Source organism: Mytilus galloprovincialis, chromosome 6 (assembly GCF_965363235.1).
Source record: "Mytilus galloprovincialis chromosome 6, xbMytGall1.hap1.1, whole genome shotgun sequence".
NCBI lineage: Eukaryota > Metazoa > Mollusca > Bivalvia > Mytilida > Mytilidae > Mytilus > Mytilus galloprovincialis.
In genome coordinates this window covers 47,696,716-47,713,334 of record NC_134843.1, presented here as the reverse complement: position 1 = coordinate 47,713,334, position 16,619 = coordinate 47,696,716, and the positions used below count along the sequence as shown (strand labels likewise).

Sequence of the window (16,619 nt, the reverse complement as noted above, 5' to 3'; positions counted from 1 at the left end):
GATAGGTGTTTTTCACCTCAGAGAACACATAATTACCGCCAGAGACATGAAAACAATCGATAATCGATTTTTTTCAAGGTGCAACGTATACCACGCGTATTAAAAGCGAATAAGGAACGAATAAGTAACAGGGTATAAGTCGAGCGCTGAAACGGGAACATATGTTCTATTAGGGTTATTTCACCTCTAAGAACCGGCAGTAACCGCCAGAGACACGAAAATATTTCTTTTTAAAATCGGAACGTATAACACACGTTTTATAAGCGAATGAGGAACGAATAAGTAACAGGATAACAGTGTAGCGCTGAAACGGGTACATAGGCGCTAATAGGGTTTTCCCCCTCTTAGAACACATAGGTACCACCAGAGACAAGAAAACAATTGAAAATCATTTTTTAAAAGGTGCAACGTATAACAAACGTATGAGACGCGAATAAGTAACAGGATAACAGTGTAGCGCTGAAACGGTTACATAGGCGCTAATAGGGTTTTTCCCCTCTTAGAACACATAGGTACCACCAGAGACAAGAAAACAATTGAAAATCATTTTCTAAAAGGTGCAACGTATAACAAACGTATGAGACGCGAATAAGAAACGAATAAGTAACAGGGTAACAGTCGAGCGCTGAAACGGGTACATACACGCTTATAGGGTAAAAAACACCCCTTAGAATTCAAATTTACCACCAGTGACAAGAAAACAATTGAAAATCTTTTTTTTTTTAAATATGCAACGTAAAACACACGTATTATACGCGAGTAAGGAACGAATAAGTAACAGGGTATCAGTCGAGCGCTGAAACTGCTACATACGCGCTGATAGGGTTATATCACCTCTTAGAAACGCAATCTACCACTAGAAAGAAGAAAACAATTTAAAATCCTTTTTTTAAAAGGTGCAACGTATACCACGCGTATTAAAAGCGATTAAGGAACGAATAAGTAACAGGATATAAACCGAGCGCTGGAACGGGTACATACGTGCTAATAGGGTGATTTCATCTCTAAGAACACATAGTTACCGCCAGAGACAAGAACACAATTGAAAATCATTTTCTAAAAGGTGCAACGTATAATACGCGTGCTATAATCAAGGTATTAGTCAAGCTCCGAAACGATGTACACCCCGCTAACATGTTTTATAGCTGACCATGCGGTATGGGCTTTGCTTATTGTTGAAGGCCATATTGTGACCTGTAGTTGGTAATTTCTGTGTCATTTTAGTCTATTGTGGTGAGTTGTCTCATTGGCGATCATACCACACCTTCATTTTTATACAAGCGCTAAAAGGTGATTTCACCTCTTCGAACCATGAACCAGATCTTCAAACATACGAATATAAAACATTTAAAAGGTAGAACGTATAGAAATCAAATAAGAAACAAATAAATATCGAACATAAATCAACAGGATCGGTTGAGCACAAACACATATAAATAGGTCATAAAAAGGTCATTTTACCTCTACAAATTTAGACTATAACCAGAGATAAGAATATAAACAATTAAAAAGGGGGAAGGATATCAAAAATCGAATAAGTAACGAATAAGGAATAAGTAATAAGTAACGAATAGGGAATAGGGAATAGGTAACGAATAGGGAATAGGGAATAGGTAACGAATAGGTAACGAATAGGGAATAGGGAATAAGTAACGAATAGGTAACGAATAGGGAATAGGGAATTAGTAACGAATAGGTAACGAATAAGGAATAGGGAATTAGTAACGAATAGGTAACGAATAGGGAATAGGGAGTTAGTAACGAATAGGTAACGAATAGGGCATAGGTAACGAATAGGGAATAGGGAATAGGTAACGAATAGGGAATAGGGAATAGGTAACGAATAGGTAACGAATAGGGAATAGGAAATTAGTAAAGAATAAGTAACGAATAGGGAATTTGTAATGAATAGGTAACGAATAGGGAATAGGAAATTAGTAACGAATAACAAATAGGGAATAGGGAATAGGTAACGAATAGGGAATAGGGAATAGGTAACGAATAGGTAACGAATAGGGAATAGGGAATTAGTAACGAATAGGGAATAGGGAATAGGTAACGAATAGGTAAAGAATATGGAATAGGGAATTAGTTACGAATAGGTAACGAATAGGGAATAGGTAACGAATAGGGAATAGGAAATTAGTAACGAATAGGTAACGAATAGGGAATAGGGAATTAGTAACGAATAGGTAACGAATCGGGAATAGGGAATTAGTAACGAATAGGTAACGAATAGGGAATAGGGAATATGTAACGAATAGGTAACGAATAGGGAATAGGGAATAGGTAACGAATAGGGAATAGGGAATTAGTAACGAATAGGTAACGAATAGGGAATATGGAATTAGTAACGAATAGAGAATAGGGAGTTAGTAACGAATAGGAAATATGGAATTAGTAACGAATAGGTAACGAATAGAGAATAGGGAGTTAGTAACGAATAGGGAATAGGTAACGAATAGGGAATAGGTAACGAATAGGTAACGAATAGGGAATAGGGAGTAGGTAACGAATACGTAACGAATAGGGAATAGGAAATTAGTAACGAATAGGTAATGAATAGGGAATAGGGAATTAGTAACGAATAGGTAACGAATAGGGAATTAGTAACGAATAGGTAACGAATAGGGAATAGGAAATTAGTAACGAATAGGGAATTTGTAATGAATAGGTAACGAATAGGGAATAGGAAATTAGTAACGAATAACAAATAGGGAATAGGGAATAGGTAACGAATAGGGAATAGGGAATAGGTAACGAATAGGTAACGAATAGGGAATAGGGAATTAGTAACGAATAGGGAATAGGGAATAGGTAACGAATAGGTAAAGAATATGGAATAGGGAATTAGTTACGAATAGGTAACGAATAGGGAATAGGTAACGAATAGGGAATAGGAAATTAGTAACGAATAGGTAACGAATAGGGAATAGGGAATTAGTAACGAATAGGTAACGAATCGGGAATAGGGAATTAGTAACGAATAGGTAACGAATAGGGAATAGGGAATATGTAACGAATAGGTAACGAATAGGGAATAGGGAATAGGTAACGAATAGGGAATAGGGAATTAGTAACGAATAGGTAACGAATAGGGAATATGGAATTAGTAACGAATAGAGAATAGGGAGTTAGTAACGAATAGGAAATATGGAATTAGTAACGAATAGGTAACGAATAGAGAATAGGGAGTTAGTAACGAATAGGGAATAGGTAACGAATAGGTAACGAATAGGGAATAGGGAGTAGGTAACGAATACGTAACGAATAGGGAATAGGAAATTAGTAACGAATAGGTAATGAATAGGGAATAGGGAATTAGTAACGAATAGGTAACGAATAGGGAATTAGTAACGAATAGGTAACGAATAGGGAATAGGAAATTAGTAACGAATAGGTAACGAATAGGGAATAGGTAACGAATAGGAAACGAATAGGGAATAGGGAATAGGTAACGAATAGGGAATAGGGAATAGGTAACGAATAGGTAACGAATAGGGAATAGGGAATAGGGAATAAGTAACCAACTTGACGTATATACCGATTTCAGCGTGTGCATTCTTGTCTTTATGTCGTTGAAAAGCCGGGTTCTGCATTTCAACTTAATTGCAGTGCGAACTGTAAAAATCCGTTATGTTATGTAAATTAACTTATGAATCATTTTATAATAAACAATTTCCAACGAAATAGAATGAACTAAAGTCACATGCAATCATCCGCGCACTTTCGGATAAATTTCATCAATGATTGCACCTAGCTATCAACTGTGTCAAAATATCGCGGTTTACGGTAAGTGGTAAATAATATGATATTATTACGTAAGTATTTCTGTATTGGCCTTGTTATTGGTCCGAGGCTTGCTGTATTGGCCTGAGGCGAAGCCGAAGGCCAATACAGCTGGCCGAGGACCAATAACAAGGCCAATACAGAAATACACGTAATAATATCTTTATTAATTAACTACAGTGTTACAATATTTTTTTAATATCATTTCAAGAGATAAATATTTTTACCTTGAAGTGGAACTATCCAAATCTCAGTTTGTTTCTTTGTATTAGATGCAATACATAATGATCTGGTGCTGTTTCCAGGTGTCTTCAGCATTTTCTCATCTGATGAATTTTTCTACCCTTTTCAGTCACTATAAAGTGTTACAACTTAAATTTAGACGCAACACATAAATAGTAATTGGAAAGGTACTGCCATTGCATGTGTTATGCAGAAACTAATTTAAAATCGATGTGTACAATCGTGAAATTATGAGGTCGTCAAGAAATGAACTTTTGTGATAATCTACTCGTTCCCCAAACCTGAAATAGTTCTATCGTCTGCTTTCAAAATACCTTTTAAATGAATGTAACCGTCTTTAGCCTGAAATGTATGCCATTCTGACATTTTCAGCATGTTTAAGATCACTAAATGACAACTGCGTCTTCAAAACAACTGTTTACTTTCAGTTTGTGTTTATCGTGACTTTCGATGTAAAATCTAGAGACGTTCCGAATTCCTGCACTTGTGTCAACTCGGCCAATATAGAATAACTCGGCCAATACAGAAAAAAAATCTGTATTGGCCGAGTTATTCTGTATTGGCCTAGTTTACACATTATATTGCATAGGCAGTTTTCATCATATTAAGTCCAATAACAGTGTAGTTAATTAATAAGCGGTCTTAGTTGTGTATATCTGTTTTTTTCATATTTTGTGCGTTTATCGTTTGCTCATATGCCACTTAACTTATTTTTGTGTGAAAAGGCTACAACATTTGTGATTATTGATATATTTCGCGCTAAAAACTCACTGTATAACATTTATGATATTTGTTTGTCATCTTTTGGCAAGATTTGTGATCTTTCTTTGTAAATGCGAACCAAAATTTCATTATTTTATCATAAACCTTTTTCATAGGATGCTAGAATGAACTTTTTTAACACCAAGGAAATAGTTCAAGTAAATAAACCCTAAAAAGATACTCAGTCTGCATTTTTGTTATACTTTTATGTCATTTTTGAAATATATACATAACATAGCATTTACCCATCTTTATTTCAGATGTTTCAATGAAAAGAATGCTAAATTAAGTCTTTTTTCTCTTACTTGTATTTGTCAGGTCTGTATGCCTGCATACCACCCTGGTGTATGCTAAAACCTCACTGTATGCATATACAAGTATTTTTCAGGTCTGTATACTAGCATACCGACCTGGTTAATGCTAAACTCTCACTCTATGCATATACTAGCATTTTTCAGGTCTGTATGCTAGCATACCGACCTGGTTAATGCTAAACTCTCACTCTATGCACAATGCTAGTATTTGTCAGGTCTGTATGCTAGCATACCGACCTGGTGTATGTTAAACTCTCACTCTATGCATATATACTAGTATTTGTCAGGTCTGTATGCTAGCATACCGACCTGGTGTATGTTTAACTCTCACTCTATGCATATACTAGTATTTTTCATGTTTGTATGCTAGCATACCGACCTGGTTAATGCTTATTTCTCACTCTATGAGCTACATATCATTGCAATTAAATAAACATCAACAAAAACTAGTAAATTTGATATCAATTCCAAAATATTTGTGGAAAACTATGTATTCATTCGAAAGATTTTTACGTTAATGATTGAATAGCACAGATTTTTGAAAGTTTAAAAAATAGTGTTTTAAACAATCTTGCCTCACAAAAACTTGTCAAGGCCATGAAAAGAAAATTTGCGCGTTTATTACTTTATAGTAGTTACGATATAATCCATTCATCACTGAGCTTTTTATTGCATGGTGTTGGAATCCGGTGAAACACAAAATGTCCCCGTTTACAGTTCGTATCAAAAAGGCTTCCAGGATTATCTTTTTTGCCTAATGCTTAGAACATTATGTGTGATGTTTGAATAAAATAAAAACATGCCAAAAAATCCTAGCTAAAAATTTCGGTGGACCTCCTACGGCACCCATTAGTAGATACTTCAACAAATTAATTTATGACCTTTATGTATATGTCGCTTAAAACACGGTCATATACCAAATGGTCAATATAAATCATGCATGTAATTTGCTCTATGGGATATTTGCAAAATTTCAACGGAGGCAATTTCTTGGCATGGCGTCCGTCTGTCCGTCCATCCGTCTGTACGTCGACCGGCGTAAACATGTCGCACACCCGCGGCAACTTAATTGGAACGACTTATCCAAATTTCATGAAACTTTAAAATACAGATGTTTCTTATGATGGTCAAACGATCTGTATACTTTTTGGTGAAAATAAGATTGAAACTGTTTGAGTAACGGGACTTTGTAACTAAAACAGACAGGGGGTGTTCTTTTCACATGTCCGGCGCCCGGTATCCCCAAAACGATTTATGATTATTGCTTAAAACATTACACACTTCTGAGTTAATATATTAATCGAAAGATCTGTATACCTTCTGTATCTCAGAAACTATTTGTAATTAGGCAATTGCATAAAACTTAAACACAAGACGACGGACGTATCATGCGCTTATGACACAGCTGTTTATTACAAGTTAAGATGCCAAACGGATACAGACGACTTTTTATTTTATTCGGAGTGGCTATTTGTCCGGCTAGCCGGACGAATAGTGCTAGGGCTATTTGTCCGGCCATTGCAATGCGCATGTCAATTGATATCCGTACGGAAGTGCGTGTAATATTATCTTCAGCAGCACCAGGGGGTCGCGTGTAATCCGATCACTGATTTTCAATTTTCAGATCATGGCTGAAACGGCGATATCAATCAATATTTTTAATAAATTTTCCAGTTTTCGGAATTTGACAAGGGAATACGATAGTATGAACTTCAAAGAATCAATGATATTATTTTATAATAGGGACTCAAAAATAATTGAAATCATAAGGAAAAGGGGATATAAAAAGTAATTGCTCGGAGAACTATAATTTTACCAAACTATTCGACTCGCTATAGCTGTATACAAGTAAATGGTGGAAAAGATTATCAAATCAAGAGTAATTAAGATAGGCCTTTACAAAGGCATGCCTAACTTAATAAAATTTAATTATATTCTGAAAATGAATCTTGCAAGTAGCCATCGAACTCAGTGGAGGGGAACGACACGGCTTTCACGTTTTAAGTGGGATATAGGTGGGGTGGGGTGTACAAAAAGTGGAGACGTGGGATAATGGATAATAAAAAGTGGGGATATGAAATATAAGGGACAAATAAAAGTGGGATCTCGGGGGGAAAGAAATGAGGGATTTGGGAAAAGGAGCACCCCCTGTTACCCCGACCCCTCACGTAAATAAGATGAAATCCCACCTGGAATTTCTTAATAAGGTTTTTACAGTGTTGTTTACTTTTTTTTTGGGGGGGGGGACCTTGTAGAAAAATCTCCCACCTCTCACACAAAATATGGATATATTTATGTTAAGTGGGTCCATAACTCTGTTTGACAGCTTCAGACATAATAATTTTGTACCTTTTTCAACTAGACCAAATCCTTACGTTAACTTAAAATGTATGAGTCAATCACGACCCAAGTTTGTTTTACAAGTAATTGCTACCCTCTTCCTACAATGTGAAGCCATAGATTAAGAAATAAATATGGAATATATATGATTTTTTTTCTAATTATACGTTGTCCACATTGGACTATATATAAAGAAAACAACAATTTCACTGAATTACCAGTAACAAGATTGGGGCCTGACAATTTAAGATTGCAAAACATTGCTTTTTAGATATATATGATTTGCGACCCCCTGGTGCTGCTGAAGATAATATTTCACGCACACAGACATGCGCATTGTATTGGCCGGACAAATAGTCCTGGTACTATTCGTCCGGCTAGCCGGACAAATAGCAACTGCCTATTTTATTTGAAACTGTATTTTTCTAAAAGAATATAAATTTCCGACCGGGAACATCATAAACCGTGAATACTCGGAATATCAATACAAAAGTTAAAAGTAAAAGTTCATGGTCACCAGTGTCGCTGTTAATTACACATTCCCCTATGACCCGACAACATATATACTAAAAGACCTTTTCATTAAAAACAAAACTACGAGTAGATCATCGTCTGATATATAGATTATATCGGTGGCAAAAATGGTAACGTAGAGATTCAGATCCGAGCCGGTAAAAAGGGTCGAAACAACATATAACATACAGAACAGAATAGGATGAAAGGGGTCATTTTCTGTGACAAACTATACAAGTTTGGAAGGTTCTCTCAACCCTTTCGAAGTTTGTCAAACATCATAATGAAGAAGAATTCTACAGGTTATCTGTAAGTTATTGTGGGAATGAAACTTGTTTATTTAAAAATTATTTCAGAAGAAAATACTAAGGTTCCACTAAACAGCTAAGTCAAAATATAGGACACTTCATAAACATCTAAACTTGGCCTGTATTTTTCAATCTTTAATGAATAAATTCCTAAACTATGCGAATATATGCTCATTTAAACATACTTAACATATACACACTTAAATGAAGGAAAATTTACAAATTTGTTAGAAAATAATGTCAATGTTATTTTTAAGGGAACAGTCATTATTTATCAGTTGAGGGGGTCGGTGCATTTTAGGGGGGGTCATTACCAAAAATATAACACAGCTGGGGGGGGGGGGGGGGTTGCCATCAAAAAAATAAATTTATTGGGGGGGGGGGGGGGTCACACCAAGGATTTGTATAAATCCTTGGTCAACAAATCCTTGGTCACACAATGAAAGTTTTTTGTCGGTCAAGTATATATAAATTGTTGACGATATTGAAGAAAGCGTGCTTGTATAATTTCTGTCATTTTCAAATCTTTTGATAGTGTACAGCACCAGCAGGATGACCAATCTCTCAAGGGTAGTGTATCTAACATGTCTAGTCACTCATTTGTTATGGTTCATTATCCATAGGATGTGAAAATTTACAACCGGACTTCGCTTAAGATTTACAACTGAATAAAACATGAAAGGTTTCTGAACATGCAGTGGAACATGTGTATTTCAACTTTCTAAAGTGTTAAAATCATTTTGGTGATATTTCTCAGGATAGAAGTGGTACTGTAAAAGGTGTGTACATTCTAAAATCATTTGTAAAGAGGAATTTAAAATTTTTTAAGAGTGTTTTTTTAGAAAAAGAATATTTAATATTTAATTAATGGCCTTCAGTTTTGTTGGGCAGCATGGGCATTCACATAAACAAAACAATACACTCAGGGATTTTGTAAAACATTTCCATATTGAAATGATATTGAATGTTCTTATAATTATAAACCTATATATATATATATATGGAGAGTTGTCTCATTGGCACTCACACCACATCTTCCTATATTTATATAAATATAAGCTCCGAAATAAAGCATGTTCATATTTGAAGCAGGAAGGACCAGAACCATAAGTTGCACTTCCTAGAACTGTATGATTAGAAAACTAAAATCCATGAAACATTTATAAAACTTTAAAATTTTAAGGCATTAAATGAATTGCTGAGACATTTTCCTTTATTCTGTACACAAAGGTTCAAGTTAGATTGCAATCTATATTTTTTCATTCAAATGCTTATTTTGTCCATTTTCTTCTTCATGTGTCAGATATTCATGTTTCAGAAAAAAGAAAAAAAAAGAAAAATCAATGTGATGTTTCATTTATTCAGATTTTTCTCAAAGCCAAATAAAACTGAAAAATATTAACCAAAACCAGTTCCATCAGCTTCAATACGAAGAATATGGAAGGTCATGATGAACATCAAGACAATATAATATTTACCTTATAGTTTATCTGCTTTATCAAATAAAAAAATTGAAAATATTTAGAGAATATAAGTTATTAATGATCGCTAACATGCAGACAAACTAAACCATCTTTATCAAATTAATAAGTCCGGGCTACGTATATGAAATAATAGAACTATAATGTAGAATTTACTATCAAAAATCAGTACAAAACCAAAGGATATGACTGCAGTCAAGGAAAATCTCATTCTGCCATACTCAGAAACAGATAGTGTCAATGTCATACTTCTCATAGCTACTTTGCCCACTGTTAATTAATGGGGATTTTTTTTTTGGGGGGGGGGGGGTCATACTTATGAAACATCGTTCTAAGGGGGGGTCATTATGTGGTTTATAAATATTATGGGGGGGTTGCCAACACAACTTTTTGATGTGAACATTTGAACCAACCCCCTCAGCTGATAAATAATGACCATTCCCTAAAGGCAAAACATACAAACATGTATAATAATGATAATAAAAAACTTGTACTCGTACATTTGTACAATTCGATATTCTGTCATGACTGTACAAGGCTTATAAAAAAGTTACATGCAAACAATATCACTACATGGTTTTCTAGTATTATAAAAAAGAAGATGTGGTATGATTGCCAATTAATGAGACAACTATCCACAAAAGACCAAAATGACACAGACATTAACAACTATTTGTCACCGTACGGCCTTCAACAATGAGCAAAGCCCATACCGCATAGTCAGCTATAATAGGCCCCGATAAGACAATGTAAAACAATTCAAACGAGAAAACTAACAGCCTTATTTATGTAAAAAAATGAACGAAAAACAAATATGTAACACATAAACAAACGACAACCACTGAATTACAGGCTCCTGACTTGGGACAGGCACATACATAAAAGGTATATCGATTTGATGTCATTGGTTCATTGAAATGAAATTGAGGCAAAGATCAAGGTCATATTCTAAATTTTGACTTCTCCTCTGTCACATTTGAAGATATATATAGTGCAAAATGTTTCTCTAATTGTGATTAAGATATGATACATTTAGTCTGAAAAAATCCAATATCATCTTTAGTGTCCCCGAAATGATTCAATTTAAGGTAAATGATTATTACTCCAACTTGGTACATGAGAAAGCCGTGGGGTCTTTTGCAAACTGTTTATTGACATATGACCTTGACATATACCAACCGAAAGTGACCTTGAGTTAACCAGAAATAGCCTTTTATTTCATATAGAAACATTGGCGGATCCAGAGGGGGGGTTCCAGGGGTTGGAAACACCCCTTTTTTTTGGACAATCAATGCATTTGAATGGGAGTATATAGTTGGAACCCCCCTTTACTCTGGGTTGGGAACCACCCCTTTTTAAAATGGCTGGATCCGCCCCTGAGAAACTATATTTTTTAAATATGCATACATAAACCTATCATTTGAGACCAGAAGTGACATTTTTTAACCAGAATTTGACAATTATCTCCCTTATTTCAGACAAAAATATATAGAAACATTTTTTTGTTTGAATCAGTATGAAGAAACCTATACTTTGAATAAACCGGAAGTAGCTTCTTATCATTAATTTAACTTTCATATTATTTTATGGTAGAAGAATACCAAAACAGTTCATGGAACGTACAGATTGGCAGCTTTTATCAGCTGATAACAAGAAAGTTGAAGCCACCATGAGACACCCTGGTCTAGAATTTAGAGATTATGACAAAACAGGTAACAGATGTAATAGCCAACACCATCCAAGGTCAACCTTGTCTGAGGGATTTGAAACCTTACTTTCTTAAAAATTAATAAATTTTAATTTAATTTATTCATAGTTTAACTTTACAGCTGATACTGTTTACACTGCTTGGCCAAATCATTTGAAACTTTATAATACAAAAAATTACAATATCCTGAACTATAAAACACAGGTCAAGTTCGAATTTGTTGGTTTTGACTAAATCTTTTGAAATTTAAATACAGTGGGACTGACAATTAAATACAGGTCAACTTTAACTTAGTTGATTTTCAGATTATCATTTCATTTAGTTTCATTCCAATTAGTTTCTGTAATTATACCTCACACAATTGGTTGCGTTGGGTATAATGTTTTTGACCTGTCCATCTGTCTGTCAGTCATGTTCTTGTTATCGCAACTCCTCTGAAACCACACGACAGAATTTCATGAAGTTTTGTAATTGATAAGGATATAGTATGTAGATTTGCATATCAACAGGAAATTTTGATTAATTTTTTTCTATGAGTTATGCCCCTTTGAACTTATTGGCCTCAATATACTACTGCAACAGTTTGTAATCGCAACTCCTCTAAAACCACACAACAGAATTTCATGAAACTGTTGATAATAATGACATACGGTACTATGAAGATGTGCATATCAACAGGAAATTATTATTCATTTTTATTCTAGGAATTATTCCCCTTTGAACTTATTGGCCTCAATATACAACAGTCCATCCATCATAACTTTTAAGATAATAAGGACATAATTTGTTGATGTGCATGTCCACAAGAAAAAAATATAAGTTGACTTTTGCAGGAGTTATGAGTCTTTGAACTCAGGAATCTAGTGAGATCTTGTTTGCCCACTTACAATAATAAAAGTGTAATAATAAATCTTTATTACAGGTAATAGCAATAACAAATGTATGCATTAATTTCTGAATTTACAGAACCTTTAAACTATGATTTTTGTCCAGCATCTCTGCTTTACAGGCACAGGCACTTGTCTCAGAAAATGTTTTCCTATATATCCTTAATATAACACCTGTTATATTAAAGGTATATAGGAATAAATTTTCTGAGACAATTGCCAGTGTTTACAGGTGATAATGAAAGTACCATTTTACAAAATCATTTTAGAAATCAACATAAAACTTTCTGTATTTTCCCCATTGTACAGCATTAACAATTCAATTCAATTTAATTCAAAGTTTTATTGCCATATATATAAACTTGACAGTTTGTGACATATAACAACAACAAAAACAAATAAAGACAATAACTAAGTAACTCAATATATATACACAAATTCAGGTAAATATTAAAGGATCAATATAGTAGATGATTGAGATTGTAAATGGCATAGATTTGATCAATGTACCAAATGTACATTTTATCATTTTGTATTATAGGTAAACCAAAGTTATGGGAAATGATGAGTTTATGTTCTTCATCTCGTGTGTACATGCATCATGTTGCAATAGATGATATTGGAAGCACTTTTCGAGACTTTAAAGACTTAACAAAAGACCACATGACTTTCCTTGTAACTAGTCAACTGACTTTTACAAAAGCCTTATACAATATGTCCATTCTGAATAATCCTTTGCTTATAAAAGTACAAGGCGGTTATATAGGAAACACTTCATTAAATGCACTTACAACTGTAAGCTTGGATGAAAACAGCACAGAATTGATGTCAAACATAAATCAAGTTGTGTATATTGACCCAGAAACAAGGAAACCAACTCCATTACCAAGTTGGTGGAAGGAAAAATATGCTGAATCTGCCAAAGAAAAATCATCATTGATAATAGAAAAATTTAAAAGACCATTAAAAACAGGTCACCAAAAATTTCAAGTCACTTGGACATATACAGATGGCTATGAGCATGCAAATTGGACAAGTTATGCACGATATGCAATTGACAGTGCACATCTTTGTAGCAAAGAAGGAATATTAAAACAATTTGAGGAAAATATTGAAAACGGTGTTTCAAAGATTGAGTTGCACTACTATGGAGAATCACTGCAGGGTGAATATTTAGACATTTATACTTGGGAAGATTCAGAGGACTCAAAAAAACTTTATTTTGATATAAGCAAAGATGAAAAATCTATATTTCAGTGCGTCATGTATTTCTTTTGATATTGTAAGATTTGCATTACCTTACTGACTTACAAAAATCTGGTAATAGAATTGTACTTAGAATTGCTATAATAATGAATATACTTTGAATGATGTTTTAGTTTTTATGACAAAAATGCCACTGAAAGAATTTTGCATTGATTGTAGAAATACCTGAACCCTACCATAATTGAGGGATTTCCGTTGCTCCTTAATAGGGGTTTGTTGACCGAGCTCACCTATTGGCACCTTTAAGGTTGCTTAAAATCTGGTGACAAGTTGTACAATTTGTAATTATCATTTAATTAGGAACCTCTGGAGGATTAGTTGCAAGAAATGGGGATATCCTTTTTAAATAAAGATTATTTATTATTTATATAGGCTATATACATAATATAGAAGCTATTTACAAATGAATATTTTTAATTCAGCTTTGACCAACCACATTACATACGTAAATACATTAAGTGAGTGAGGTCTATGTATAGTTTATGTTGTCACCGCTGATTACATTAAATAAACTGCTTGATAAATGAATTAGATATTGACAATTCACTTGAAAACTTAACATCTACGAGCATCTTCCCCGATGACACTGACTAAGCAGATACTGCTTGATAATCATAAATATGGTCTATGTTCCTTTGGAATTTCATCCAAGGATGAAGAATTGGACCTTCCCTCACTGTATTTAATATCTAAATTACAAACTACGTTATATGATCTTATATAATTATTGCTGGGTCTTCCAAGTGCTCCACAAAACAAGTTTCTAAAGGATTAACATTTTAACAGCAATCAAAGCATGGCATCAAAGTTATTGTGAGAAGTGAATAATTAAGGATTGTTGCGAATGGTCATTGTCCGTCCAGGCCTATAAGTATTGACCTTTACCTTTAATCTCTAAGCATAGTGTCTCATCAATGTGGTTTTCGAGTTCGCCTTCACATATACGATCGATATATCATCCTTTACATACCTCCACCGGCACTGTTACTGTCCTTCTACCTTTACGTAAAATCGTATACGATCGATATATCATCCTTTACATACCTCCACCGGCACTGTTACTTGTCCTTCTACCTTTACGTATACTATCGATATATCCCTTTACATACCTCTACCGGCACTGTTACTGTCCTTCTACCTTTACGTATACGATCGATAAATCATCCTTTACATACCTCTACCGGCACTGTTACTGTCCTTCTAACTTTACGTATACGATCGATATATCATCCTTTACATACCTCCACCGGCACTGTTACTGTCCTACCTTTACGTATACGATCGATATATCCCTTTACATACCTCTACCGGCACTGTTACTGTCCTTCTACCTTTACGTATACGATCGATAAATCATCCTTTACATACCTCTACCGGCACTGTTACTGTCCTTCTACCTTTACGTATACCATCGATAAATCATCCTTTACATACCTCTACCGGCACTTACTGTCCTTCTACCTTTACGTATACGATCGATAAATCATCCTTTACATACCTCCACCGGCACTGTTACTTGTCCTTCTACCTTTACGTATACTATCGATATATCCCTTTACATACCTCTACCGGCACTGTTACTGTCCTTCTACCTTTACGTATACGATCGATATATCATCCTTTACATACCTCCACCGGCACTGTTACTGTCCTACCTTTACGTATACGATCGATATATCCCTTTACATACCTCTACCGGCACTGTTACTGTCCTTCTACCTTTACGTATACGATCGATAAATCATCCTTTACATACCTCTACCGGCACTGTTACTTGTCCTTCTACCTTTACGTATACTATCGATATATCCCTTTACATACCTCTACCGGCACTGTTACTGTCCTTCTACCTTTACGTATACGATCGATAAATCATCCTTTACATACCTCTACCGGCACTGTTACTGTCCTTCTACCTTTACGTATACGATCGATAAATCATCCTTTACATACCTCCACCGTTTACTGTCCTTCTACCTTTACGTATACGATCGATATATCCCTTTACATACCTCTACCGGCACTGTTACTGTCCTTCTACCTTTACGTATACGATCGATAAATCATCCTTTACATACCTCCACCGGCACTGTTACTTGTCCTTCTACCTTTATGTATACTATCGATATATCCCTTTACATACCTCCACCGGCACTGTTACTTGTCCTTCTACCTTTACGTATACTATCGATATATCCATTTACATACCTCTACCGGCACTGTTACTGCACTTCTACCTTTACGTATACGATCGATAAATCATCCTTTACATACCTCTACCGGCACTGTTACTGTCCTTCTACCTTTACGTATACGATCGATAAATCATCCTTTACATACCTCCACCGTTTACTGTCCTTCTACCTTTACGTATACGATCGATATATCATGCTTTACATACCCGCTCCACCGTCCGGCACTGTTACTGTCCTTCTACCTTTACGTATACGATCGATATATCATCCTTTAAATACCTCCGCTGGCACTGTTAATACTGTCCTTTCGGGTTATATTCACGAAAATGTGGAAAGCTGATAATTGTCAATGTGTACACTTTTAAGTCTTAGATGAATTCCAGTTATAGTTACTATGTCAAATTCATCAGAAAAGTTTTGGAGAAATGATAGCTCATTCCTTAGGCTATACGTGTTATAGTTACAGGTTTCATTTCAACTGGGGTAGAATCAGTAATAATGTCTGAATTCGGAACTGGACTATTCCCTATAATCATAGTAGCTGATGAATACTTTCGTATTTAAGCTCAAGAGAAGTAAGAGAGACGACGGCGGATGAGTAAGGAGCATCTAAAATTGGTATTCTTCAAAGGAGCTATCAATAGTTCGTGAGTTAAAACTGCAGAATCTAAATGTGAATCTACATAAGTTAAATAAGCCGTGAATAGGCATCCATTATATATTAATTGGTGACAATATGCATGTATACTTGAGATAATTTGTGAATTGAACATTGTCGTTGCAAGGACGATATCATGTTGCAAATGGTTTTCA

At 34.8% G+C, this 16,619-nt stretch overlaps 1 protein-coding gene across 1 annotated transcript; it reads left to right on the top strand.

Moving 5' to 3' along the window:
• Positions 1-8,092: 8,092 nt before the first annotated feature.
• Positions 8,093-13,713, top strand: LOC143079726 (uncharacterized). Its single transcript, XM_076255270.1, has 3 exons — positions 8,093-8,270; positions 11,344-11,462; positions 12,887-13,713. The coding sequence occupies exons 1-3, from the start codon at positions 8,164-8,166 to the stop codon at positions 13,621-13,623; spliced, it is 963 nt and encodes a 320-aa protein (XP_076111385.1). The 5' UTR covers positions 8,093-8,163; the 3' UTR covers positions 13,624-13,713.
• Positions 13,714-16,619: the final 2,906 nt, after the last annotated feature.

Excerpts from the sequence above, each read along its gene's own strand:
- LOC143079726 (XM_076255270.1), top strand. The coding sequence starts at position 8,164 with ATGAAAGGGGTCATTTTCTGTGACAAACTATACAAGTTTGGAAGGTTC. Across the intron at positions 8,271-11,343 it reads AAGAATTCTACAGGTTATCT|AAGAATACCAAAACAGTTCA; the intron begins GTAAGTTATTGT and ends ATTTTATGGTAG. Across the intron at positions 11,463-12,886 it reads TAGAGATTATGACAAAACAG|GTAAACCAAAGTTATGGGAA; the intron begins GTAACAGATGTA and ends TTTGTATTATAG.